General features: G+C 43.0%; 1 protein-coding gene and 1 long non-coding RNA gene across 5 annotated transcripts; one reads left to right on the plus strand and one right to left on the minus strand.

Moving 5' to 3' along the window:
* Nucleotides 1-75: 75 nt before the first annotated feature.
* Nucleotides 76-24736, minus strand: LOC115559195 (disintegrin and metalloproteinase domain-containing protein 11). Of its 4 annotated transcripts, none has more exons than XM_030377969.1 (26): nucleotides 24114-24733; nucleotides 23362-23555; nucleotides 21139-21215; nucleotides 20569-20635; nucleotides 18512-18594; nucleotides 17810-17873; nucleotides 17292-17352; nucleotides 16749-16939; nucleotides 16351-16422; nucleotides 15875-16041; nucleotides 15223-15307; nucleotides 15005-15095; nucleotides 13724-13775; nucleotides 13231-13330; nucleotides 12888-12959; nucleotides 10849-10941; nucleotides 9482-9562; nucleotides 8782-8832; nucleotides 8640-8703; nucleotides 6755-6860; nucleotides 6421-6540; nucleotides 5963-6131; nucleotides 5346-5457; nucleotides 4073-4163; nucleotides 2583-2715; nucleotides 76-1898 (listed from the first exon to the last, which is right to left on the minus strand). In XM_030377969.1, exons 1-26 carry the CDS (start codon nucleotides 24169-24171, stop codon nucleotides 1482-1484), a joined length of 2871 nt encoding a protein of 956 aa, XP_030233829.1. In that variant the 5' UTR covers nucleotides 24172-24733; the 3' UTR covers nucleotides 76-1481. The 4 variants fall into 4 exon arrangements, with proteins under 4 accessions (XP_030233829.1, XP_030233837.1, XP_030233844.1 ...); XM_030377984.1 differs by having other exon boundaries at nucleotides 1477-1898; nucleotides 2698-2715; nucleotides 24114-24734; XM_030377977.1 differs by lacking the exon at nucleotides 4073-4163 and having other exon boundaries at nucleotides 2698-2715; nucleotides 24114-24735.
* Nucleotides 24737-25873: 1137 nt separating this feature from the next.
* LOC115533245 (uncharacterized) lies at nucleotides 25874-26443 on the plus strand. The gene is made up of 3 exons (XR_003974162.1): nucleotides 25874-26108; nucleotides 26198-26298; nucleotides 26403-26443. It is a non-coding gene; the product is annotated as an uncharacterized LOC115533245 (long non-coding RNA).
* Nucleotides 26444-27536: the final 1093 nt, after the last annotated feature.

Below are 27536 nucleotides of genomic sequence, written 5' to 3' on the forward strand. Positions count from 1 at the left end.
TTTTTGGTAAATGGATTAGATTAACACACACACAGTGTAACAATATTATATTCCGGAGAAATCGAGATGCAAGGATTTAATTTCTGTGTTTTATTTTTCTTTAAGGATCTGTACAGAGCTTTCTTCATTATTTAATTTTTACTCAATTCAAAAAGATAGTGTCTAAAAATATGGTCTAAGATGCACCTTTTGCATTTCTTAATCTTCTTCACAAATAACAGTTTGCACTTGATACCAACATGTTGTGTGGTAACAATAGTGCAAACTCAGACCTCGAATCAAACTTTGATTTGATTCGCCACTCAGACATGTTTGCCCGAGTCCAGCATGTCTACGACTCCATATAACCTAGGTAATTTTACTCTCATATACAGTGGAAACCTCCTAAGGTCGACATTGCAGAGTCTCTTGGAAGAGGCAATACAAAATATGATTGTTGAATTTTTTCTCTCCCATTGAACAAGTTATTCAAGTGGATTACTTGTCATTCTTTCATAGTGGATGGATGACTAGCATAGTCTACATGATAACAGACCGAAACATGTTCTGATGAAGCGGGATTACAAGCTCATTATTTTCTCAAAGCCTTGTAAATAATAAAATGATATACAGTGGATTCAATAACAATCAGTAAACTTGCACATATTTACAAAGGTGTGCATATAATGGACTTAAATGTCCATTTGTTGTCGTTAGATGTTCTACTTTTTTCATTTTTTAGGCAAACGTGAACAATGGCATCTTACAGGAAATAGAACGATCTTTTAGAGGTACAAACTTCTCTTCTCAATGATGGCAGGAATGTCAAGGTGAACACGGAAAGACCGCCCCCCCTAACACAAGTGTAAACATTCTCTCTTGCTTTCTTAACAAATCCCCTACAATAAGCTATGAGGGTACATACAATATTTAAAATTTTTGGGTGCCTAAGGAAGAAGTGAACACAGAAATTGTTGTTAACACCTAAAAGTGGAATGTAGGTCAGAGGCTGTGGTTAGATTCACACTAAGTTACGGTCTCTACGGATTCAAAATGTGCTAAAAAATGTTCCCAAAAACCACAATGCCTTTCTATCTCTTTTGTTTTGTACCTGAAAGCTCATTAGGGGAAGTATCGACGCATAACAATAAACGTTTATCAATCTAAGTCAGCCTTTGCTTGTTTTAACGCATCATTGGTTTGCTAACCTTTACTTTTTCAAGGTCTTCAGCCTTTTATCAGGCGTCCGTCTTTTAAAATCGTGCAATCAACCGTCACATATCCAAGTCTGGAGATATCAATGTTGAGGCAGGTTATAGGCCATCCCACCCCATTTCTTAGAGGAAAGTCCTTCTTGGGCTCCGACTCAAATTCCTATTGAAAGAAAAAGAATCCCAAGAGAAGTCTGTGAACTTGGTTTATATGGACTCCATCCTGTGGGCCAGGTGGTTGGTACTGGCAAGACCACGGCCCAAATACAAATGGTCCTCGTTCATTTGTGTTCACAGTACACTCCCACACAGACTACCCAGCGGACCCCAAGAACCAGCCACTAGGAGGAAGAACAATGTTTTGCAGAAAAACCCAAAAATGTCTTTCTTCGGCGAGGGTACCTGGGTACGATGCCATGGCTGGTCAGCTGACAGCAACCACAGGAATTTGATTGGCTGGTGTTCAAGAAGGGAAATGTAAAGGGTCAGCCCTCCCTCCAGGTTGACGGTGGAGCCAGGCTGGACAGGACCAAGGGAAGGGATGGGTGGGCAGTATATAAAGAGGCATGGAGAGATGCAAGACAGAAGTGTGAAAGACGTCCCCCCAATCTCCCTCTTCTCCAGGGCGGGAACAAAGGTGTGAGGAATAGGAGGTACAGACAGACATGAAGACAAAGACAGCAACCGTCTTCTTATCCTCCGCCAGATCTGAAATCAAAAGAAAATACTCAAGATGCCGTCAGGCCGACAGTAATGCATCGTCAGAGGGAGTTAATACAAATCAGATGGAATGAAAATCTGGATATGGGTTGCTCCCTGACAGAAAAGTAGCAAACTAAAAAAAACGGTATTGGAGGCGTGTGGTGACGTTTTATGGGATTCTGGGATAAAGTGTGTGCTGCCTAAAAAATACAATCACATAAAATCAGAAGAAAAGTGAAAGGAAATTCACTCAGAACTAGTGCTGGGTAAAAATATTGATTCATCAATGCACTGCAATTTATTTGTTCTCGATTCAATTTCGATGCTGAATTATTTTGAAATCGATATTTCCATAAAAAAAAAAAGAAAAGCATAATCAGTCATTGTAATCTAGAAGTGAGTATGTCTAAATGTACATGCCCTTTTACATTTGTCCACGTTATGATTATTACTTTTATGCTGCAGGTTTGGCTCAGGAACAATACTATACAATGGTGTATTCCTTTTTGCTAGTTAAAGCGAAATGAAATGGTTAATTCATTTTGAAATGGTTAATTCTAAATAATATGTAGGTATTTTTGTCATCTGCACGCATTATTGAATCGACATCGAAGCAATTGGATCAATATCGAATCGAAATCTAATCGAATCAAGACCTAAAGAATCAAATTGAATTGAATTGTGAGGTACCTGCCAATACCCAGCCCTACTCAGAACCATTGGATGGGTTTCAGGTGGATGGAGGGTTGGATGGGATGAGACAGAAAATAACTGAAGACACAAAGACATGGGTGACTGATCATACCTCCCTCGCCGGATGTTCCTGTAAAGGGAAGAGACAAGTTGGGGGGGGGGGGGGGGGGGGGGGGGGGGGGGGGAATAATTGTTTAAAAGAAAATCGAATAGAATATAATAAAGCAGTTCACCAAGCATCCTTGTATGGTATAGTATCTAGTATACAATACAGTGTTCAATCTCTGATATAGCATCAAAGATTGAACATTATCACTTGAACACGTTGACGTTATATCCCACATGGTGAAATCCTCTATCATAGCATTGTTGAAATGGGTTTGTAGCAATCTCTGGTGCAATATATGCATTGTCCCTGTGAAATAAACATTTGAACATACACTTCTAAATTAAAAATGACTCCAAACTGTACTGAAGTAGAAGTTCCTCTCTTTAGTGTAAAGTAACAGATGCCATCATATGAAATGTAACCATATGCAAACGTTTCAGATTGGGATAGGATGCTGCTGTATCTCTGCCACTTACTCCTTTATCCTGAATGTTACATATCTATTTAAATTAAAATCATTCCCCTGGTACTTCCTATATCCTTCTAGCCAGGCATGAAGCGGTCCCACATGCAGCGTAAAGGTCTACAGGTAGCTGTTGCACCAACTATCTCAGTCCTCAAGCTCGGAATGTGATGGAGGACGATAAAGAGCGTGATATGGATTGATGTTCCCTATCTCATTCAAAGGCAGACCACACACACGCACACACACACACACACACACACACACACACACACACACACACACATACACATACACATACACATACACACACACACACACACACACACACACACACACACACACGGATTATCTGGCAGTTAAGGGAAATTTGATTACATGCTGAAGTGAGCAGGTTTTTGAGTTGTAGTAGCAGTAGATCACCACCACAGAAGCAAGCACACAGAGGCACACGGTGACGGAAAGGCACTCGAAGCGCGAATGTCCAAGCAGGTCACTGAGCGCTCTCGGTCTCAATGGTCTCACAGTAAGCTACTGCAAAGGCAATTATAGTTATTTATCTTCCACTTGGGAATAATCTGGATTTTGAAGCTATGCTTGTGTAGCAAAGCATTGCGAAGCAGATTCGAGTGAGCACAGATCATTACAACATATCCTACAAAGGATTTGCTTTGTTTGGATGACACCATGAGACACACTCATACAGCAAGCCATGTAGAGGCTGCGACTAGCCCAGATCACCAACTGTCGCCTCTTAAGGTGGATTGTCTTGAAAGAAGAATTGGGATAGAGAGTGATAAAGAGAAAAGAGAGAGAGGGAGAGGGAGGGGATGTGGTTTGAGGAAGGAAGGAAGGCGGGCTGTGGCTTCAGGTGCAAAAGCAGTTATTTACATATCGGCATGCCTGGACTCTTACTTAAATCCCCATCCTGTTCCCCCTAGGACTATAGCGGCCAGGAGAATAGCGCCTGCGATGGAACCTATTATGATATTGGTGCCACTGGGACCTGCGAAGGGAGGGGGGGATGGGTGGGGAAGGGTTAGGGTTAGGGCAGGATCAGGAGGAAGGGGCAGAGGGAGCAGAAACAAAAAACAACAACACTCAAATACACACATCAGAAGACAGCATCGACAGCGTCAACAACCACCGGAGAGAGGGAGGGCAAGGTAGAGCGCCTGAGAAGAACGAGAGGGAGAGCGGGAGAGAGAGAAAGACGAGGGGTTTGCAAGGGAGGTCAGACGACAAAAGTTTTATCACTTCATCAACATTCCTCCTCTCTGGTCTATCAGCTCTGTAACCCTCTCGCTCAGAGGGGCAACGGGTTATGTCTCTTTAGCCCTTCGAGGTTTGCACTTGCTCAAGTGCTCTGTGCCATTGACAGACTGCAACAATGCGTGACAATCCACACACACACACAACACAATCACGCTCACACACTAGTACACTCGATCCGACAACAGCAGAGTTCCCAACACACACAAAAACACACAATAAAAAATACACAGAAATAGTAGAAAGGAAGAAAAACAATACACCACTTCTCTTATGTTTAAATTAGAGCTGTCAAGCGATTAAAATATTTAATCGTGATTAATCGCATTAATGTCATAGTTAACTCTAATTAATCGCGATTAATCGCAATTTTTTTTCTATGCTAAATACCCTTGATTTTTTTGTCCCATAATTCTTCTCATTTTAATTCTCTTATCAACATGGTGAAGTGCATCGGCTTGCCTTGTGCAAATGATTTTTTATTGATAACAACATTGGCATATACACTGATCAAAACAGGACGATACAAAAAAAGAGCCTATAGTGCAATTAAACTACTGCTTTGAACAAATGTCATTTGAACATAGCAGTCAGGCTACTGCTTCTTTGTTTTGAGCCAAAGAATTTTTTTTTTTTTTATAAAATAATTGCGTTAATCGCGTGATAAAAAATTTAACGCCGTTAAATTTGGTTTGCGTTAACGCCGTTAATAACGCGTTTAACTGACAGCTCTAGTTTAAATAGAATTGTACTATTTAACTCCTACCAGTCGTTTGAAGCAGGAAGGCACACACTCCAAACACACACACACACACACACAGTGATAATGAAGACATTTAGGAGGGAAGAACTATAGACGGACAGAGGTAAGGACATAAGAGGTAAAGACAGACAGAAGTAAAGTGGCTTAAAGGACCTTTCTTCTCAAGCCCAGCAGCGGCCGTGGGCTCTGGGATGGGGTCAAAAACACTGCAGTCCTTCCCTGTGTAGTCTCGCTCACAGATACACTTCACCTCGTTGCTGCAAGTCTGTGATAAAACACAAAGAGAGAGAGACAGAGAGACACTCTTTTGAGGGAGGATTCAAGGTCAACGGAGGACTGACTTTCCGTCAGAAAGATCTGAATTCTCTTGTCTGAGATTAATTATGAACGCCTTTTCTCATTTGTTGCCCAGAAAATGTGTTGATTAGAAATACGGTGATTCTTAACTGTTTGTTATAAATATGTTGATAGGCCATTTAATGTGAGTTTCAATGATAAAAATGTCATGTCAATGTCGGCAATACATTCGTTTAGATTAGCTGTTCCAATCCAATAAAATGTAATGTCATTCTAATCATATCCAATGTAATGTAATGCAGATCAATCCAATTGTACATCAAATCCAATCTAATCAAATTTTATCCAATTCAGTCAAATTTTATCTTATTTTAAGTAATTGAATCGAATGTAATCTATTCTAATTTACACAGTTCCATGGAGGGTCCTGTAATCCAGCGTGATAACGAGCCCTGGAGGCGGGGGAGGCGTACCCCGTGGTGGGAGCATGTGAGGCCGTGGCTGGAGCCCGCGCACGAGCTGAGGTTGAAGGCGCTGAGCGGCAGGCAGCGGTGCTCCAGACACATCATGTTGGGACCGCAGGGAGTCCCGGCCTCCACGTAGCCCAGGTCAGAGCCGTCCTCCAGCAGGGCATGGCCACCGCTGACGCACGCACACACACACACACACACACACACACACACACACACACACACACACACACACACACACACACACACACACACACACACACACACACACACACACACACACACACACACACACACAATTAAAGAAATATGGAGGAAAAAGTGAATTGGATTAAATGCCACTTAAAATGACACCTCATAATAATAATAATAATACTAATACTACATGCACAGTATTCATCATTGTCAATCATATGTGTATTCTTGGCAGAAGACATCATTGCATCATGTCTCCCACTCACCGGCAGTCCAGGTACTTGTTCTGGTGGTAAATAGTGAGGCTGGTGACATCACCCTGTAGGTCGCCAAACTTCGGCTTCACCGTCAGATTGGCACAGAACAGGAAGCCACACAACACATCCCTGGAGAAAACATATCAGAAAGGAGAAGCAGCTTCGCCTCAGCAATACATCACAACTCCCGTTGAAATAATTTTCACCATTTTTATTTATTGATTATATCCTTACATAATGCAAACCCTTGGTCAATGTTTGTGACCAATCAGAATCAGGTAATCCACAACGCTGTGGTATAACAGTGTTACAGTGTGACGCTCATAACAACACACAGACTCACGGCTTGTTGCACTGCAGCCAGCCCTCGCCGTCCGTGCCGGGACCGCAGTTCCCCTTCTCTGTCCCCTCGGCGTTGAGCTTCTCATAACAGAAGCGGTCAGCAGAATCTGGCAGAGTAAACATAAATATTGGGACTAATACGCCAACATTGCCAGTGATTATCTATGACGCACTATGTGGCAGATTTGTGTTGAGACCAGGGGAAAGCACACCAAAAATGACCATTTGAAATGTAATTGCCCTGCTCACAATAAAATTCAACGTTTCTTCCAATATGTCTGCATGGTGGGTCATTTGTTCGAGCACTATACAGCCGAGTGCAGAGTAGAATTAATCATTTACACCTTACTAACCCCTTGCAAGGGGGAGCAGGTTGAAGTTGGGTGGCTGCTTATAAACAACCTTAATCTTCATTTGTATGTGAGCAATAGACAATAGACTTATGTGTTGTAGTGAGGCAATGTCATTCAAATATCATAATGCCAAGCTATGGTAACGTATACAACAATATGCAATTTGGCACTGTAATAAAGGCCACTTTTTGTTGTGCGATTCAAATATCACTATGCCTCAGGTTAAATCTCAGCCTTTTACCTCTTTCATAGGCTATTGCTCTTCAATTGTCTTATTACACTACACCCACGAAGACACTGAGACCCTTCGTGGGCGACATCTCACAGGCCCTGCATTGCATTAAACTGCTCAATGGACTGACAAGACGTTGCTTCTACGTTGAATTTGGTCCCCCAAGAATTGCGTCTGCCGTTGGACCATTGGTTTACCTGACCTGTCGCTAAGCTCCGCCCTTAGAACGCAGATGAGCCAATGACATTACAGCCTCAACTATACTCGGACAACGGCTCGGACAACTCCATTGAAAACAACAGTAGGAGATATAAAATAATAATTTAAGGGTGGATTTATGTTGTTTGTGTAAAAAAAAATAAACATGGTCAAACGATGTGCATGGGGTTCATGTAACATGGACAGTCGGTATCCCGAGAGGCTGCAGAATGGGGTATATTTCATCCCTTTTCCCAAGCCACAACGGGACAAGAAAAAGATGTAAAGTGGATCAGACTGCTTGTTAACTTCTGTATGCATTTTAAAGTTTTGAATATACCCCTCCATAGCGTAATGTAGTCCCTTTCGATTGATCCTTGAAGAAATTAAATCCTTTTCCGCCCAACATTTCTCCAAAACGTGCTTTGATTGACTGTCAGCTGATATTTTTCCACATGTTTTTGTTAGGGAGTTCGTCATGGTAATGACGGGGGGCGTGACTTAGCGACAGGTCAACTGTTCGCCTGGGGGCCTGGAATAACGGTAACATACACAGTATGTGTGCCATTTTGTGGAAGCTTTTACATGAGCACCTTGAGGAAATACAATCTTGGGTGGTTCCAGCTTGGAAGAAACAAGCCTTGAACACTGCAGTGTTAATGCCTTACTCTGACAGTGAGAGATTGACAATTGCGTTCACATCGACTGCATTGTCTGTTATCTGATGGAGGGGAGGTTATTAAGCTCTTAACAACTGCTTAATGAGACCATGATGACAATAACAATGTCCAAAAGCACGAGAAAAGTATTTCAAATGCATATAGATATATATTTAATTATGCATTTCTTTTTTCTCAAGAGCTATTTTTTTCCTGTGCAACAAACTGCTAAAAAAGGCAGGTCTATACATCTTTAAATAATTTAAGTTTCCCTCTTCACAGTATCAGTACTCATGGTACCCTTCATTCTTGTTTGCAAAATATTGGAATTCTGTTTGTGTAGGTACATTGAGCCTCCTTAGGCGTGATTATTGTTAAGCTTGGGTGTGCTTGGTGTGACCCATTAAAGATCAGTGTTTCAGTAGGGCTCTTCATCATACTTACTATAACCCCAAAGTCCTCTGCACTGGGCGTCTCTGGTCCTGCAACGGCCGGCATAACAGCGACCCTACAACCAGAGAGAGTTATTAGACAGGACTGTAAGAGAGGAGGGAATATTCAATAAAAGAGCACACATCTAGCTTACCTGACTACTGTCACACATGTATCCATCCAGCTTGTGGACGTTATGTGGGCACTGGGAGGGAGAGAGTTCGTCATAGATTATTCCGTCAGCCTTAGCACTACATGTAAGAATCAGAGTCCTTCTCATTACTGAGAATCACTATCAGATGTCGGAAAAAGGATTTTTACATGAAATCTATTATAATCCCAAGTCATTTCATTATCCTTTTTCCTTCAAGCCAATTTAATTGGGTCTATTTTCCCTCCTGGCTCACAGCCAAGTGGATGACCAATCACCGTACGCTAACGTGGCCCACGCAGTTGCGTAGCTGCAGTGTTTCAGACTTTTTGAAGTACAGATAACACGAAACAGTGAGGGATTCAGACCACAATCGTGTGTCTTTCCAAGACAGAGCTTATTAGCCGACTTTGAGATAGGTGCATTTATACAACTTTGGACATTTTCAAGATATTCGGTAGGTGCGTACTGGATACATCCCTCTGTGCTATGTGATGGTTATTTTACGTTTTAGATCCTGTTGCCCATCACTTTAAGTGTTATTTGTATAAATTATCAATGACATTTTCTTTGGTCTGCATCAAAAAGCTGAAGTGCGCCCTTTCAAAAATAAAGACTTGCTGTTCTAATGAATAATCCAAATTCACTCATTCATCCCAATCCACCTAGGATCAAGTGTGTTGGGTCCCGGGGGGCTGCCTACCTGACTAGAGTCTCCGGTGCAGGTCTCTGGAATGTCACAGTCGTTCACAGCTTCTCTGCACACCGCTCCCCTCAGCTCATACTGTGGTCAACACAACACGCACAGAGACTTAAAGGAGAATTTCACCGATGGAGACATGAATGTGTATTGTAAGTGGGTCATATATGAAGTCGAATAGTAACATCAATGTCTAATTTGGTGCCTTCTTGACCGAGCGTTCACTCCCTGCAGTCCAGATTGAACCGCAGCATGGAGAGGAAGTGACTGTTGCTGTTTGCGGACTCCCGGAGCTCTATATCTAGAATATAGAATATATAGATATCTATATGATATGATTTACTGTATAATATCACGAACAAAAGCTGTGTGCGCCTCCGGATGATATTATGAATTAAAGACTGCGTCGGGTTCTCGGACGTCTCTGGTACTTCCACAACAAGTCAAGACTCGTAGTGGGGGTTATCTTGGCCGGAATCCTGCACTGGTTCGGGTACCCGACGGTTGACCCGCAGGATTTGGATGAAACGGGTGAAAAATAATGTACTGTGGCGCACACAGCTTTTGGCCATGATATTATAATATAATAGATGTCTATATATTATTTTAGATAATTTAGATATAGAGCTCGAGGTTTCCCGCAGGAGCGAGAAAATTAGGGAATGATGCAAGACCATTCAAAAATATGACTGGGTTTCTAACGATACAACATGTCCCTTTCACATCCAGAATCCCCCCATAGTTCCCAGCAGCACCTAATCATTGCCAGTAAATTGTAAGAGCTAATTATTATATATGCCCGTGTTGTCTGGGATGTTTGGTGTCGTCTGTAAATGTGTGACCCTGCTCAATCAGGTCTCTCCCTAACCTGACTGCTCACTAACCTGACGGAACGTGTATCTACTCACTAACCTGACGGAACGTGTATCTACTCACTAACCTGACGGAAGGTGTATCTACTCGCTAACCGTTATCACTAACCAGTCAATGCTGAGGATGAGGGCAGCTGTGGCGAAGCTGTTCCACAGTAGACTGACCCTGCACCCACTACAGTAGACTGACCCTGCACCCACTACAGTAGACTGACCCTGCACCCACTACAGTAGACTGACCTTGCACCCCTGCACCCACTACAGTAGACTCACCCTGCACCCACTACAGTAGACTGACCCTGCACCCACTACAGTAGACTGACCCTCCACCCACTACAGTAGACTCACCCTCCACCCACTACAGTAGACTGACCCTGCACCCACTACAGTAGACTGACCCTCCACCCACTACAGTAGACTCACCCTGCACCCACTACAGTAGACTGACCCTGCACCCACTACAGTAGACTCACCCTGCACCCACTACAGTAGACTCACCCTGCACCCACTGCAGCAGAGGCCGTTGCTGCACATGGCGTCATGGGTCAACGTGCACTTCTTACAGCACGCTCCTCCGTTGCGGGCGCACTCCTGCCAACACACAATGATTTTCTTTCATCATTACTTGTTTTGTAAAGTTAGTATGTGCAATGAATAGCCAACATTAAAAAGCCAAAACAACATCAATGTATCACTAGATGTATCCCCAACAGTGTGTTGGGCTCTTAATGTTCTCAATATGTGCAGTGTTTCAATATCTCCCCAGATGTAGCCTGAACATCACCAACGCTCTTGGGTCATGTCTAGTCAAGTTTATTTGAACAGCACATTTCGTATGGTACATACAGACTCAATTCGCTTTTAGGAGAAACATAGAAAGGCACTACCTAGAAAGGCAGGGGGGTTTAAATTGACAGTAAGTGACAATAGGCCTACAATTTAAATGATGTATAAATTCAAGTTACAATTATAAGAAGCAGTCAAATGAAAATAAAAATTAAAGTCAACACACCAATTAGGAAAGGGCCGGCCTTACATTCAACTAAAAGCTGAGGCAAATAAATAGTTTTTAGTCTACCTTTAAATTAGTTCACTCATTCAGAAGATCTTAATCAAGGAAGTAGGGAATTCCAGAGTGACCTTTGCTTGCAGTGCAGTGATCATGTCAGAGATATAAGATGGGGCTAGGCAATTCAGTGATTCAAAAACAATTAGAAGTATTTTGAGATCAATTCTTTGGTTGTTCAGTCATTCTTCTTTTTACATGAAGCCACTGGAGTGATTTTCATACTGGGGATATTTTATCAAATTGTCCTGGTCCGGTTAGTACTCTGGCAGTTGCATAGTGTATAAGCTGGAGTTTGTTAAGTGTTTGCTTTGTTTGTCCAGCAAAAAGAGAATTACAGTAGTCTAAATGACTTCAGATAAGCATGTAGGTACTCATTTTAGGGTTAGGGTTAGAGTCATGTCGGGATAGGAGGCATCTAACTTTAGAAATAACTCTAAAAGGTGATTAAAGGCAGTCTTTGAGATGCTTAAAATATGCCTCTGGAAGTAAAGATCTACATCCAGAGTTACATATAGTTAGTTTCTGACATCCTCATAAGGATTTGCTAACAGGGAGGTTAACAATGGATAAAACTGTATGTCTCAGGGTCTTAGGGCCAACTAGTAAGATCTCAGTCTTAATGTAATTTAGTTAAAAAATGTTTTGGACCATCCAAATTTTAAGATCCTTAATACATTGGATAAGGTTCTTCACAGGGCTGGGATAAAATTGGGTATCTTCAGCATTTTAGTGGTAAGATGTTAAATTGCTGAATGATAGATTGTAGTGGAAGCATATACAAATTGTAGAGGAGAGGATCAAGAATTGACCACTGAGGTACCCCATATCAAATGTTAATGATATTGGAGGAACATATTTCAATAGAGACAGAGAAAGTTCTCTCATTTAGGTAGGATGAGATCCAATTAAGAACTGAGCCTTTAAGACCAACCAAATGCTCAAGACGATGTAAAAGGATGACACGATCAACAGGATCAGATGCTGCACTGAGATCTAGTAGAATTAGAACTGAAAGTGGCTGAGGTTCAATCTATCCCAGACTGGTAGATGTCAAAAAGAATATTTAGAGACAGAAACCACAAATAAATTGTTTATATGCAACCTTCTCTAGTATTTTTCCTAAAAAGTTCAGAGGGTTTCATTCAAGAGGGGTTGATAAGCCAGAAGATCAATGGTATTAAATAGCATTTTTTAGTTGTTTGAATGTTCCGCATAATCTTAGAAAACTACTACTGTCGGGACAGGTTCATTTCTTTGTTATATTGACACAGCTGTTCCTAAAAATGAATGAAGTCAGCCTGAAATTTGGTTTTATGCCATTTGCGTTCAGCTTTGCAGCAAGTTCTTCTTATGTCTTAAATCGGGATGGGGAGCTGCAATCCTATCTAAAGGTACCTTAAAAGAACCAGAGCTCATCCAGAGCCTTGACACACAAACAAGACCAGACGATGACCAGCCAGACACTTACCACCTGGGATCCACAGTCACACTCCTCCCCCGGCTCCACAAAGCCATTCCCACACTCTGGAGGATCCAACAGCTGGGTAGAAGGAGGAAGAAACGGTAAATGGAGGGAGATATGTCAATAACACATTGCAAATGTATCAATATGGTATCAATATGTATGATTTGGCAAAGACAGTAGAGAGCTTTCAAAGGCAGAGAGGACTATGTGAAGTCAATGACTCGATTTAAGGAAATCAGGCCACAAGGATAATTAATTAGTCTATTAATAATAAGGCCTGGAGGCCCAGAGCTCCACTTAGACTGAGCGTGCTCCTGCTCCAGCCTGCGGCCCACCGTGGGCTCACCTTGTTGGGATTGTTGAAGAGACAGCTGCCACCTCCCTGGAGCAAGAACTGGGAGTACTCATCCATACTGCAGCGGGAGAACTTTCTGGGCAGGTAATATCTGTATGCACACACACACACACACACACAGAGATACAAATAAATAAAGCTATATTAACTAACACTATCTTTTTAATTTGCATCATAGAGAAGTGCCGCCATCCATGAAGCCATAACATTTGTCTAACCTTTTCCCCAAAATGTCTCACATAGAATTATTCCTCATCCCTCTTTGATATGATTAAAAAAAAGACGTATATTCTTGAAATGAAAATGTATAAAACATTATCTCGGGTTCATCCCGACACTGCCATGTGCTTTGGGTTTAAGAATAAAAGCAACTGAATGTCTGACAGAGTTCTTGGTTTCTAAACATGGCACTGCTGCACTGTTTGATGGCAGCATGTTGTTGTGGTATTTGGGGTTTAGTGGAGCAGCGAGAGCAGATGCTTACCCGGTGTCCTCCATGATGCAGCCCAGCCAGGCGTCCGGGCACCTGCAGTCACCTTGGAAACACAGGAAGAGGAGGAAGAGGAGGAATACAGCATAAACAATGAGATGGTTGTATCAGTGCTTCGATAAACCAAGAGATCATCCTTATGATCGAAGCTAGACGCAGTAGCTAGCTGCAGCTGGGGAAAATATGAATTCTCCCTACTGGTCAAAAAATCGAATTGATGATTTAATGATGGGGGCTGTTGTTAATGTGGTAGAAATTAATGATTACATTCTATGGTAAACTATGACTATTATGAGGTCTGTATATCTAATAGCGGAAAACATACGGTGCCTGGGAGTCTGGGTTCAGAACAGATGGTGGGGCCCCTAAAAGGAGCAGGGAGCTACGGGGTTAAGGCATGCTGACCTTAGCCTAGTGTCTTGGGCTATCTTTGCTGACCATTTGCTGACCATTTGCTGACCATTCAGGTTAAGATGGATTTATGACTGAATAGAGAAGTGTTTTTTATCTCGGTTAATCCACTACATTAACAAGAAAGAATGAGTAAATAGTGGAAACAATGTCAGACACAATACAATGTCACATTAGTTCTATTCATTAATTCCCCTTGATATTGGCGGCAGCTAAAGCCTCCCGCGTCAATAAGCTAGCATGCATCGTCTAGCATAACAAAGGGCTTAATGCTACCCCATCCAGAACGCTCCCCTGTCCCGCATCCAGGTAATCGCTCAGCTAATGGAGAGAACACCTGTTGGATGAGGGATCTCCGCTGGTGCAATGTCAAGAACTACATCCAGTCCCATCTGGATAATGATAATGACATACTTTTATTAATCCCCAGGGGGAAATTCCTTCTCTGCATTCAACCCATCTTATGTTTGGATCAATTGTCCGCCTGCCTAACAGGGCTGCGCCCGGGAACAAACTCCAGGTGCAGTGCCCTTGCCATGGTCATGGGCAGGTGATAACTTGCATGTTTTTGTGGTGTGGGAGGAAGCCGGAGCACCGGGAGGAAAACGTTAACATTGGGAAAATTCACAGCCTCCACACAGAAAAGTCACACTTTAGACTGAATATACTATTATATAATATATTAGGTATCTATATTATGCATAATATCACAACCAAAAGCTGTGTGATACGGATCTCTCCCGTCTCTGGGGAATATGAGGGAATGATGCAAGACCATTCACAAATATGACTGTGTTTCTAACGATGCAAAGCTAAATGCAAATGCGTGAGGTGTCCCTTTAAGAACTTGGAACTTGGATATACCTGCAGCACTTCGGGCGTTGTTCCAGCGCATCCCGATGTTCTGGCCCAGGCTCTGGCACAGGGTGACCGCCATGGAACCCACGTTCCCATACTGGAACACAAGATAGAGGAGTTACCCTGAGTATTCACCAAAGAGGGGAACCTTTGGTCGTGTGCCCTCTCTGAAGGGCATTGCATTGAGAGCACTGATCAGAATGGTAGGTCCCCTCCTCTATTACCTCGTTAATGCCACCGCCCCGGGTCTGGGAACAGACCCCTCCTGTGTAGGCTGTCCCACTGCGGCTGCTCTCGAAGGTTCGCCCCCTGCAGGTGGGGTAGGGAGGAGGTTTTTAATGCAGGTGGGGTAGGGAGAAGGTTTTCAATGCAGGTAGGGAGAAGGTTTTCAATGCTACTAATGCTCAATTAATTTGCATTCAGAGTATGTGAGATTTTTTTCTCTGACTGGAATGTGATTCAGTCTGTTAGGATTTAATTAGGCATTTAAAAAAAATGTACAGAAATGTTAAGCCTGTCAACAAGAGGTAACTCGTAAAAGTGTAAGTAGAAGAGTAGGTTATACAAAGAGTTAGTAATGATTACTCAACTTGGAAGTGAAATAACTAATAAACAACAGTTTCCTGTGATGTAAAATAACTAATAAAAGACCATTTCCTTGGGTCTTTAGTGGTGATCTTTTTTGGTATCTGTGACTATATTTTGGCGGTTCACGTTATACCTGTATGGAAGTGTTGCATTTGTCCTCATGCTCTTAATCTCAATGAAGATGAAATAACTATATACCATGCCATGCAGGGACTGACTGCAGAGCTTTATAATAATATAATATTTGTATTCTAATGATGAATGTTCGCTGGGCTGAGAGACACCTACGAGAAGACGTGGACAACGTCGCTCTGCTCCCTGACGCTGTCTCTCCTGTACTTCATGAAGTTGCCCAGCGTTGCCAAGGGATCCGCAGACACCTCCATCTTATTTTCAGACGACCAGGTCTCCATGGCGACAAGCACGATCCGCGTGTTCAGCTGTTCCTTGTACATCTGAGGGTTTCCAAAAATACCCAGTAAGTCTGTCACTGTGTTTACACTGCATCTAGAGAGGAGAACATCTCGCTTCTAAACATTGTGAATCCTGTATCTAACAACTGGGGTAAATTCACCCACAAACACACACACGCTCACACACACACACACACACACACACACACACACACACACACACACACACACACACACACACACACACACACACACACACACACACACACACACACACACACACACACACACACACACACACACACAATAATTACACAGTTTGGAGTTCTGTTTAAGTTGAAGACGTCTTACCGCGTCAGCCATGTTGACCACAGCTTTGGCAAAGTTTTTGGTCTGAGTAGTAGAGCGACGCAGCTGCACAAACTGTTGAGAGACACACATGACGCCATGTGTGTACGTTTTAGTGAGAAAAAAGACGTGGTGAAAACAACATACTGGGCTGGACAGGAACAGTTATGATGCCACTTTATTAATCCTGGGAGGAAAAACACACTGGGGCTAAGACATACTGGGGATAAGAAGACAACATGGTGCCTGACAACAAAGACACTCACGCATGCATGTCCTTTCACAAACACACAAACAGCCACAATAAAATCACAAATGCAAAGCACAGGCTTGTAGACGCAGACAGACACACACACACACTTGAGAAGAGGAAGGGGAGGATGAGGTGAGGAGAAGCCTACCAGGTCATAGTCGTTGACCACCATCAGCTCTATGTACTTGGTCTCGGCCTGGGCCGAGGGACGACGGATGTGTCTCTTCCTCCTCATGAGACCCTTTGAGGACTGTGGGGTGATCGTTTGGTCGGGTCTGTCCTCCTCTCCCTCGTCTTCTTCCACTCCATCGCCACGCCACTTGCCATCTTTAGCACAGCCTATGAGGAGCAAGGGCAGTCGGACTGGCGTGAACCTTCAATAGGTGTCTGTCCTGTTGTAATAACAGGACAGATTACCTTCCTTCTAGTTCTGACCTCCATAACACATGCTAGAGAGTCGAGAGGCCTGCCATTCATAGAGCCAACCTTTTTAACACGCATTTCGATTCTGTTTCTGTCATCAACAGAAATGTTGTTACCCCAGCGCACAATAGCATAAAAAACAATGGCTATCCTCCTCAAAGGACCTCAACTTGTTATGAATCTGCAGTAGCATTGAATATCAACACTAACAATAATATCACAGGAAAGATGTAATACACATTTACTGGAAAAGTTTGAACGCTTCTACCTGGGCAATGAGGGGTCAGTCTAAAGTCTGGCAGCCTGTGGATCGTGTGAGCACCATCCTCCTGAAACCCAACACAAAACAACAACACAGTGTAAACAGACAACACAATAAAAGCAATTAATCAAGAAATGTTTTTTGCAGTCCTTTATAAATGAGTCTTGATGTGGATGTGCTATCCTAGGTGGCCAATCACGTCGAAAGCCTTTTAACAGCTGGGGGAGCCATTTTGTAATTGTTATCAATGGGAACAAAGCGTTTTGCTTGCTGCTTTTGCGTAGCTTGAGGGCCTTTTGTTATTGGCGGTGCGCACTGGACTGCCTGGGGATCCGTGGTTGGTTAAATTACAAAGGAGCCACGAGCTGCTCTGCTTTGTACTATTTATCTAAGAAGTATCATTTAGAAAGATCAACCGAGATGCATATCGATGCAAGTCAGTATAATAACCAACATGACCATTAGACCATGAAACCATTCTTGCCAAGTGTCTTGAGCATGGCACACCAGAGAGCTCTGCCTACCTGGTGGCTCCCATTGCGCACAGGTTCGATCCCATAAGAGAAGAATCCATCTGAGAACATTCCACTGAGAACACAGCATCCATGTGATAGAGAGGAGAGCAGAGGTAAGGACGGATCAATTACAAAAATAACAGCAACAAGCAACATAAAAGTCAGGACAATACATCTTCATATCTGAACATGCATCCCTGTATATCTCTTTAGTATTTAGTCATAACGCTTAAATCCTCACAGTCTTTGGGCTACATCTCCTTAAAGGGTAAGTAAACCCCCCGTTTTTTAGCAGAACTTTCACATACATCGACACCATGGGTTCCATTTGAGCAAGTGACCACCCTCGTGCAGCCAAAAGAAAACGACCACTCTGTTAAAGAGTTTATAGCCGTAGGTAGCATACTTCTTGTAATTTACAAGAAATGTCCCCTTTTAAACAACCTTATATACTTTTCCCTTTGTGAAAATCAAACAGGGTTTACTCACCTTTTAAATTAGATAGTTTGATTATGGTTATTATTCATTATATGAACTGGAAGCCGTCCATCTAGTCTGTCCCAGTCCTTCGTCATACTTCTATAGTTTTAGTTTTGATTCAGGGATTTTCAATAATTATCTCTCCTGCTCTTTATTTTATGTCCGAGGAAGCTATAATAGTTTCTTAGGCAGACAGGGACTTTATTTGAGGGGAATAGAGGGGCAGCTCACCAAAGGCCATGGCAGGTGGAGAGGGCAGCCCAGGAGCCTGGCAAACCCCGTAACCCCCCTTGGTAGTAGCAGTGCTCGCCCCCCTGTGGATGCAAAGGTTACACACTTCAGTGTCACACGCTCAACGCCTCCGGGAGACGCTGGTGGACTCTGGTCAGGTAGGGCAGGACAAGGCCTGTGTATTTCTGCAGCACCCTTTTGAACGGACAGGACATAGACAGGAATGATGTTAGAAAGATCAAACAACAGGTCGGGTCCCAGTACCGGCAGTGGAGAAGGCCTGGGTCGAGTTTGAGTTTTCTGATTTCAATTTATGTTAATTTGCCAACAATAGTTGTGCATTTATTGAGGCTAAGAGGGTCTAAGTGGGACCCAGAGGGGGTCAGATACCGCCGGGCCCTGGCTTAAATTTTTTGAGAAAGGCAAATGTAAAGGACAATCATTGAAACAAAAAACAGGAAAAACATTTTAAAAAGAGAACTATTGAATCAAAATATATCATTAAAGACTTAATATGGCAGTCTGAAACCGATGGTGTCCGGAATGTTTCTATCTAGACTAAGATGAGGAAAAACGAGACAGATTTGGTGACTGCTGCAGAAATCCCTCATCCCTTATACCTCCTCTCGCTCTTTCTCTCTCTTCCTCTCTCTTAGCACATCTTTCCTTCCCTCTCTCTCTCTGTGGCCCACATGGCATGGTTTGTGACCTACTTGGATGCATGTCGATCGTTCCATTTAAATGAACTGCACAGACAATAGAAGTGGAGTAGCCGGCATGAACCAGCTCCTTAATAAATCAACACGTTAGGGTTGCCCCCACAGCGCACAGAGGAAATACATGGACCAGGAAAGCCTCATCGATTTGTGGTGGTTACATTTGTAGCCTGCGGTACAGAAAGCCTGTTAGCAATAGCATCACTGCATTGGAATACTATAACAAGGTACCTGCTGATTTTCCTGTCCTTTGAACAACCTTGACTACCTTAGCAACACCGCCCTAGCAACAGCCTGAGCCAACACCGTCTCCCGGAAACTTTGTTGGAAGTGAACGCATTGATCCACATTCACAACACTGTGAAAGACCTGGATATCATTTAAACAACAAGCTGCTTGCTTCACTTCTGTTAAACAAACTACAAAGATAGCCGCTTGATTGAGAAAGATCAAACTTGACCACATACATGTAGGTGTCTATTATCAGATTTCTGTCACAATATCCGCATCCAGCAAACATAGCTAATGCGCTCCTCACGAAAAAAAGTGGGCTGGGATTGAATCGGGGTTTGGTCCAGCCGAGAGACAATCTGGTCATCCCCACTGCCATCAGCAGCCTCCCACCCATCACAACAACCAGCACCCCCACCCCTATAACCACCACCATCAACTGTGACCTCCGGCCTCTTCTCTGCCAAGGACTTAATGACACCACCGAATGGGTTGGCTGCTATGGAAACAAGTCTCTCATTGGACAGTCAGAGCGAGGGATAGAGTTGGGGAGACGAGAGTGGGCGGGTGCATTGGCTGTGGGTTGGATGGGTGGCTGGTGTTGGCGGTGTAGGTGGTGTATTTATCTGCCTATTTGTACAATGAAATAAAACGTTCTGTCCTTCCTCTGGTGTGGTCTGAAAATTAACAGCCCTCTGATGCCTTTGCTTTGGGCCGCGACCTATGTTTCTGACTATCTTTAAATACTTTCAATGGTTTAGAACAATTAAGACAGTTAAGATCAGTGACAATTGTTAAGAGTCTAAAGAGAAATTTCCAAATCTATTGTTGAATTAATAAATAAATATTTTAATACGTTCTTAGAACGTAAGCAGTTTAACAATACGCTCTCAGACAGTGGGAGAACGGGAACAAAGTGCAGCAACTAAAGAAACTATGGCTTCACGTCTTGTGTGTGTGTTTTCGGTAAATAAAACAACTGTTTGGATTTGATTTTAGTCCTCATTGTATCCTATCTGATCATCTCATACAACAGACAAAATTTTACCTCAAACTATTTAAATAGTAAAAACAATACTTGAATGTCATTCACAGCAAAACAGCACTTACCACAGACTGCAAAGGTTTTCCATCGTCATCAAAGTGCCTTTCGATATATTCTGAGGACAGGAGGTGACTGCAATAAAGAGAAAAACATCTTTGAATTGAATACAAACCATCTAACAATAAAAGTATACTAATTTATTCATTATATTCTAGTGTCATTCTAGATAGCCCCTTCCGTATTTTACGCTGTTTCTTTTAACAATAAAAAAAATTGAATCGTACTTATTTCCCATAAGTACGATTGTATCTACCAGCATCCCAAGAACACAAAAGTATGACAGTGTCAGCATGTTGTTAGCTTAGCGTTTATGCCCAAGTGCACTAGTATACTTTCACAATGCTTGCCAGTGCTTCTGTGCATGTTTATGTGAATTGATCAGACTCAAATCTTTGAGTTCGATTCATACACATTTATGGTTTGCGTAAGCCTCTTCCACAAGTATCCCCCGATAACACCTTATGGAAGATGCACAAAGCACACTAATGCGTATGGAGTCAGCGATTAAGCCGTCCCACGTATCTGGGGTCCAGAGCATTTGGGTCAATGTGAGAGTAATAGCGGAATGTACTAACTGGTTCAGCTCCAGATCCAACGTGAAGGTGTGTCCAAAGCCCGCTACCTGGAAGGAAATCTGGGCCAGGTGGACCGGCTGCAACAAGCACAGACAAAACGGCCATGTTGTATGTTTTCCAACCCAAAATACCAGAATCCGAGAAAGCACCGCTGCCACATTTTGTAATAATAATATAAATGATAATTAAAGTAAAATAATATCAATAATACTCATAAAAATAACCCATACATACAAACAAACATAAAACAAACAAGAAACAAGAAAACCGGCAAGCAGGACTTTGAGGGAAACAGGCAGATGGGACATTAACAGTGAGACACAGAGAGAAAGAGAGGAGTGGGAGACAAAGAAAAAAGAGAGAGGGGGAAAATGAGAAAGAAAGAGATGAATGGAAACAGACAGGCAGGCACTCAAACATACAGAGCCAAAGAAAGAGATCCTCTGAAGCAGAACAAGGGAAATGCAGCATACTGCTGACAAACAGAGGTCTACTCTCTTCTCCAGGAGCATGAACGGTGCCAGCATCGCGCCCACCAGTTATTCAGCGTAAAGGAAAGGCTCTGTGAATCACTGGCCCATCACACTGAACCACAGCACCTGATTAAACTCTCTTCCCCAGGGAGTGCAGACAGCTTGAACTCAGCTGGAGGAAGAGGAGGGCGCTGTACTTTAGAGAGGAGCCAAACAGAGCACCTATGGTTTTTATTTTTGTTTTGTTTTATATTGGTTTGTTTCTGTGGATCACTGGATCCTCTTTATTTGAACAACTTTAGTTTAGATAGGGATTATATTGTACATGATATAATGAGGGATTTGTAACTGTAAGTAAGGGTTAATTTCTGGCTTCCCATTCCCAGCTTAGCTTATATCAACCATCTGTCCGCATGTCCACATGTCCACATGTCCACATGTCTGTCTGTCTGTCTCCCTCTTCAACCTCCTGCTTGTTCTTCTTCATGACAAGGGGAAGGTGTGGGTTTTGGTCCTATTCATCAAGATGGCGAGTTTGGGTTTAATTTTAAATACAATTCTGTAAAGTACAGTCATGCCAAGTGTCTTTAGTGTTAGTGGGTTTTAGCTGCAAGTCTATGACACAAGCCATTAACATACGGCTCAATGAACCCAAGGCACAAGCAAAACGGAGTAGGGACATTAACACTCCAGTGAGGAACTCGATTACTTTTCACTCGTTGGATTCTTGATTGGAAAAAATAATTCTTATCTAGCTGGGCGCTACGCACAGGCTTAGGGTCAACGCTAGGTCGGGCTTCAACCCTGAACTCCATAGGACTACATTGGCAATGCTGGGGCTAAAAGCTTGGGTTTACCGCTTAAGACCTTTTAGGAAAGAAGATAAAGGGGTGACAGAGCAAGGGAATTTAACCGTAATCTATACCCTGGATGCATCTCATAAGGGCATTGGCTTGCCTCCAACACATGCTCTTTATCCTCTAGAGAAAATTCTACAGCTAATGTAGTCCTTTTCCTGCACACACCCCCCTCCTCCTTCTCCTTTCAAAGTGCATCCCCTCACCTTAGACAGAGACGGGGATGGGATGGTGGGGTGAGGGTTGGTTGGCTGGTGAACTTGCTTTGAAGCACTTCTTCTTTTCAATATTTGATGGGAGGAAATACTTCAACGCTCTACTAAATAATGGACTTCAATGGGGCTCAGTGTGGCAGGCGGATAATCGGACAGGATACATATTTCAGGAGCATCTTAAAGTGTCGTCGCTGTGGAAATTAAGGAGCCAACTTTAAACATGCACGCAGAAACTCAAATCGGGGTGCATTCATCTGTCCAGCAGTATAATGTCTAAATGTATTCACGCCAATCTGAAGATACTGGAGGGTCATTTGTCAAGATTTTAAAAGCAGAAGTGAACAATGTGTCAGCTTTGCACTGGTATACATTGATTACAAGAAGTTGAAGGACAGATATGTAGGTCAAGTAGAATTCCTTCCTGCATTGTGATCCGTAGGGTGGTGGTTTTCACCCATATCCACAGGGGTCTAGAGCTAAAATAGGCCTAGTAGAAAATCCACAAGGTGTGAATCTACACTCATGGTTAGCCAAAAGCATTGGCCAGATTGAAATGGCAAAATGTATAGATATTTTTTTAATTTTGAATACATTTTACAGTGGAGGCGGAGGACGGTCGTGGTGCGTGAGAGAACAGGAGGTGGGGATTGCGCGAAGAGTTGTTCTTCCTCAACGTACCAATTTCTCCACGGTGCCATTCTTTACCCGGGTATCCAAGGACTCGCGAACGATTTCCTCCTCCGACTCGATCTGCTGCACGAGGCGCCTGGGATAGGTGATCTCCCCCGTGGGCTCGCTGCTGTCATGCCGGCCCGCCGATGTGGAGAACCATTCCCACACACTCGCATCTTGCACCGAGGTCCTGTCCCCGTCTAGGGAGGGAATGGTGGTCACACGGGTGCAAAAGTCAAGAGGCCTACACCCCGGTCCCCTAGGCTGAATGACGTCTCTCGCTCCAGGTATAAAACACGAGCATTGAGTGCATTGCGTATCATTTCAGAAGTTGTTATTTTTATAACAATCAACCCAAAATCGACATTGCGCTTTATCACACGTGCAATGGGTGGCCCTGGGAATCTTGTTGATGCAGCAAATCTACCGCATTGGTTCTTAACGCTGAATGTAGAAAAAAAACAATTGGGGTTCAGGCCAGTGGGCTGTATCTTGGCACCCAAACACTACTGAAATACAGTCGCTGGCGGTAGTGACAAAATAGCGCTTGCTGGTAGCCTACAAAATGTAAATTCAGAAGCAGGGGGAAAGTTGGATGGTTGCACACCTACATACCCACCCCCCAACACACACACACACACACACACACACACACACACACACACACACACACACACACACACACACACACACACACACACACACACACACACACACACACACACACACACACACACACACACACACACCCCTCTTACCTGAAATGGCAAGCCTCTCGCCCACTGCCGCAAAGACCAAGCACACCACCGCGAGCATGATCTTCACATATTCCCTCGGATCACCATCGAGAGCGCCGGAATGGCATCAAACCAGCTGAAAACGAAGACTCGCGACGCGGGCACAGTGAATGGCAATTCAATCAATTCGATTGGCAGAACATGTCGCGATAAACGCACCCTGTCACCTACCCACCCAGCTCCATCCGACCGACAGGGAGTATCAACATATCGCGGTGGAAATTATGAATCATGTCGGCACTGATCAACGTAAACAAATATAATGACCGGTGAGGAGGGCGGGCGGACGGAATGAAACAGGGCGTGTGCATGCGTGCATCATTCTCAGTTTTTTCGGGTCTTGTGTGCGTGTGTGCGTGTGTGTGTGTGTGTGTGTGACGTGTGTGTGCGCGTATCTGCGGTATGCGGAAACGGAGAATCGGGTAGGAAAAAAATGAAAGAAAGAAAAGAGTCAGGTCTGCGGTGACGAGGAATCGTGGGCTCGTGGTACCCTCCTCGCAAGTCATCCTCCCGTTGCCATGCAGTTCTCTGCACGCGAGGGAGGCTCATGAGATGGCGAGGGCTCGCGCGGATTGTTGGCTATGAGCAAGAGTGGTGCTTTTGCAATTAGTTAATTCATTATTTTCCCAAAGCATATATATGAATCGAAGCCATTCATTTAAAGGCAGGCCTATCACGCGTGTGTGTGTGTGTGTGTGTGTGTGTGTGTGTGTGTGTGTGTGTGTGTGTGTGTGTGTGTGTGTGTGTGTGTGTGTGTGTGTTCAGGTTAAAGGGTGCACACCTTGTCTTGGACTAGTGTGTGGAATCTATGATTCCACACACTAGTCCAATATTATGGCTATCCTTCATTCAGCATGTTCGGTTGATTGTTGAGTGTGCATTCAATTCAGCACAGATAAAATGCCTCTCAGTCTCTTCTGCACACTGTGTGAGTGCAAGGATGAGCAAGTATGGGAGCTATATGCTTTTCCTTTGGGATATGGGGCGCTCCTTTCTCCACTGCATCCAGCTCATTAGAACCAATAAAACATTGTGCATTCTAACAACTGCCTCGGAAAAGTGTAATCAGAGAGAGTGAGGCAGAGAGAGAAAGACACAGAGAGATGGAGAGACCATCGAGAGAGAGAGAGAGAGAGAGAGAGAGAGAGAGAGAGAGAGAGAGAGAGAGAGAGAGAGAGAGAGAGAATGAGAGACAGACGGAGAGAGTGGGAGAGAGATAAGTTTATAGCCAGGTCTGAGAGTCAACTTATAATATCAAAGCACGTCATAAATGTGAACCCTTGTATTATGGATGGATTTCAGACTAAAAAGAGTGCTAGAATATATTGAAGGAAAGTGATTGTATGATTTGAATTATCTTTTTAGGTTTCTTCCTGAGAATAATATATGGGGCGTGGTTGACGAGCTAAAATAGCCCATGAACTCTTAAAACATAGATTGTAATCTAGTTATCATCCAATCATCATAGTTTAGGTGAACGTCATTATATGAGGAGTTTACTGTATTTAGAGGCACACCACCCTCTACTGCACGAACAGCTACATAACCGTTAGATAGTGTTATCAAGGCTACTGACAATCTCATGGCTTCGGGCCTTCAGCAGACTCTTGTGCTATTGATTGCAAAGACGTAGCAATTAGAATAAGTGCATTCAGCCTCTTTGCATAATATGGTTACCTTCCTTGCTGTTACACGGTCGTCTGATTGGTCAGTCCAAGATGGCAATTATCTGGATTGGCTTTTTAACAGATGTTGGAAAGCTGGAACACTCTTTTATACGTTAAATAGAAGACAAAGGCATACCATTGGCGATTAAAAATGAATGGCATACAAGATTGTGCGAAACCTGACTCTGAGCCACAACTGCAGTTTTTAAACTGTCCTCACGCTTCGTGTGGGGCAACGTTTACTCGCGAATGGCGACTGAAAGAACACGAAACTGTACACACTGGATTGGTGAGTAACGAGCAGACTGATTCCAGTGGTTCGAATGTATAGTTAAAACTTGGCGTGAGCAAATTGTAAACTGTATCCCCAATGTTAAGCGTCCTATCCAGTGTAAACATGATGGCTGTGGTCGTTGTTTCTCACGGATATCGCACCTGAAGAGGCATAGTTCAAAGCACACTGCAGCCAAGTCACTTAAGTAAGTCCAAGTCGATTCAGTAGTTGACCGAATGTCGCCCATCACAAGTATGCCCTAGGTGCATTGCCGTTCATGTTCAACATATGCATACGTTTTTTGAGCAGATGTACGTTGGTGAGTTGTACAGAAACTTTCTTCGACGAAGCAAAGAGGACCCAGACAGCAATGGGGCGTCGAAAACGGGTTGATTGTTGGTTAAAATAGTCGGTTTCCGTCAGACGACTAAAATTCACCGTTGAATCAACGTGGTGGATAGTCGTTATCTCAACGGTCGGAGAATGTCGAAAATACTACGTTGTTTCAACGATGATTTGCGTGCTAATTTTCAACGTCATTTACCACACGTCGAAATGGCGTTGAATTGAGGTTGTAACGCATATTAGCAATTTTCCTGATATTTCGATTGTCATTTTGTAATGAGATAAATTAAAGCTTTTCCTTGTAGATAATCTGCAGGTATGGCCATTGAATGTTGCAGCTACAACTATTTCTGGCAGGAAAACTGGTCTATATACTTTTAGCAAGCTCACACAAACAGCTTTCACAAATGCAATAAAGATCACTGGTTAAGAAAACCCCATTACAACAGTAGCATTTGAGAGGGGTTAAAACACAGAAGCTGCAATTTAGAAATCCTAGTAAAGTGATGTAAACACCATGAGAACTACTCACAATTCACATTAGTTCAGATCCAAAGTTAGTCATAAGATAAGCCCCAAAGCCCACTTACCTCATTGATTTCCACGCCCCTATTCTTTGAAATAATTACTCAAGAGTTTGGCTTGACAAAAGATTAAGGTTTTAATACCCATTTGATTGTGTTTTTGGAAAACTGTTAAGGAATAAACAAACTACATTAATGGAAATGTGTTGCAAGGTTGTAATAACACAGAAAAACAAGTTAAGTTGAAATAAACGAACATACATGTAATGGAGCGGGAATACAGTAACCAGGGGTCAGCAACCTTTTCAACATTCAGTGCCAGTTTGACATTTTCTCGTTAAGGTGCCATAAGAAACAATATATTAAATATTGAGCTGAATTATGACACAGCGACCAAAAATATTTCCAACATATTAAATGTTTGTTATCTCAAACATCTCAAAGCACTACTTTCAGAAACTTATTCAAAAACCCATTTGCACTGAGAAATGTAAATGTGGAAACATCCGCATCAACATCTTTAAAGACATGTACAGCTTTACAAAAAATATGTGAAGGCCATGCATACAGGCTA

Source organism: Gadus morhua, chromosome 2 (assembly GCF_902167405.1).
Source record: "Gadus morhua chromosome 2, gadMor3.0, whole genome shotgun sequence".
Lineage (NCBI taxonomy): Eukaryota > Metazoa > Chordata > Actinopteri > Gadiformes > Gadidae > Gadus > Gadus morhua.

Bases quoted from the DNA above. Each gene is read 5' to 3' on its own strand.
- LOC115559195 (XM_030377969.1), bottom strand. From the start codon at position 24,171: ATGCTCGCGGTGGTGTGCTTGGTCTTTGCGGCAGTGGGCGAGAGGCTT. The intron at 13,776-15,004 runs GTATATCCAAGT...TGTGTTTCCAAG, and splicing joins CAACGCCCGAAGTGCTGCAG to GTGACTGCAGGTGCCCGGAC. The intron at 10,942-12,887 runs GTAAGTGTCTGG...GTGTGTTGGCAG, and splicing joins GTGACTGTGGATCCCAGGTG to GAGTGCGCCCGCAACGGAGG.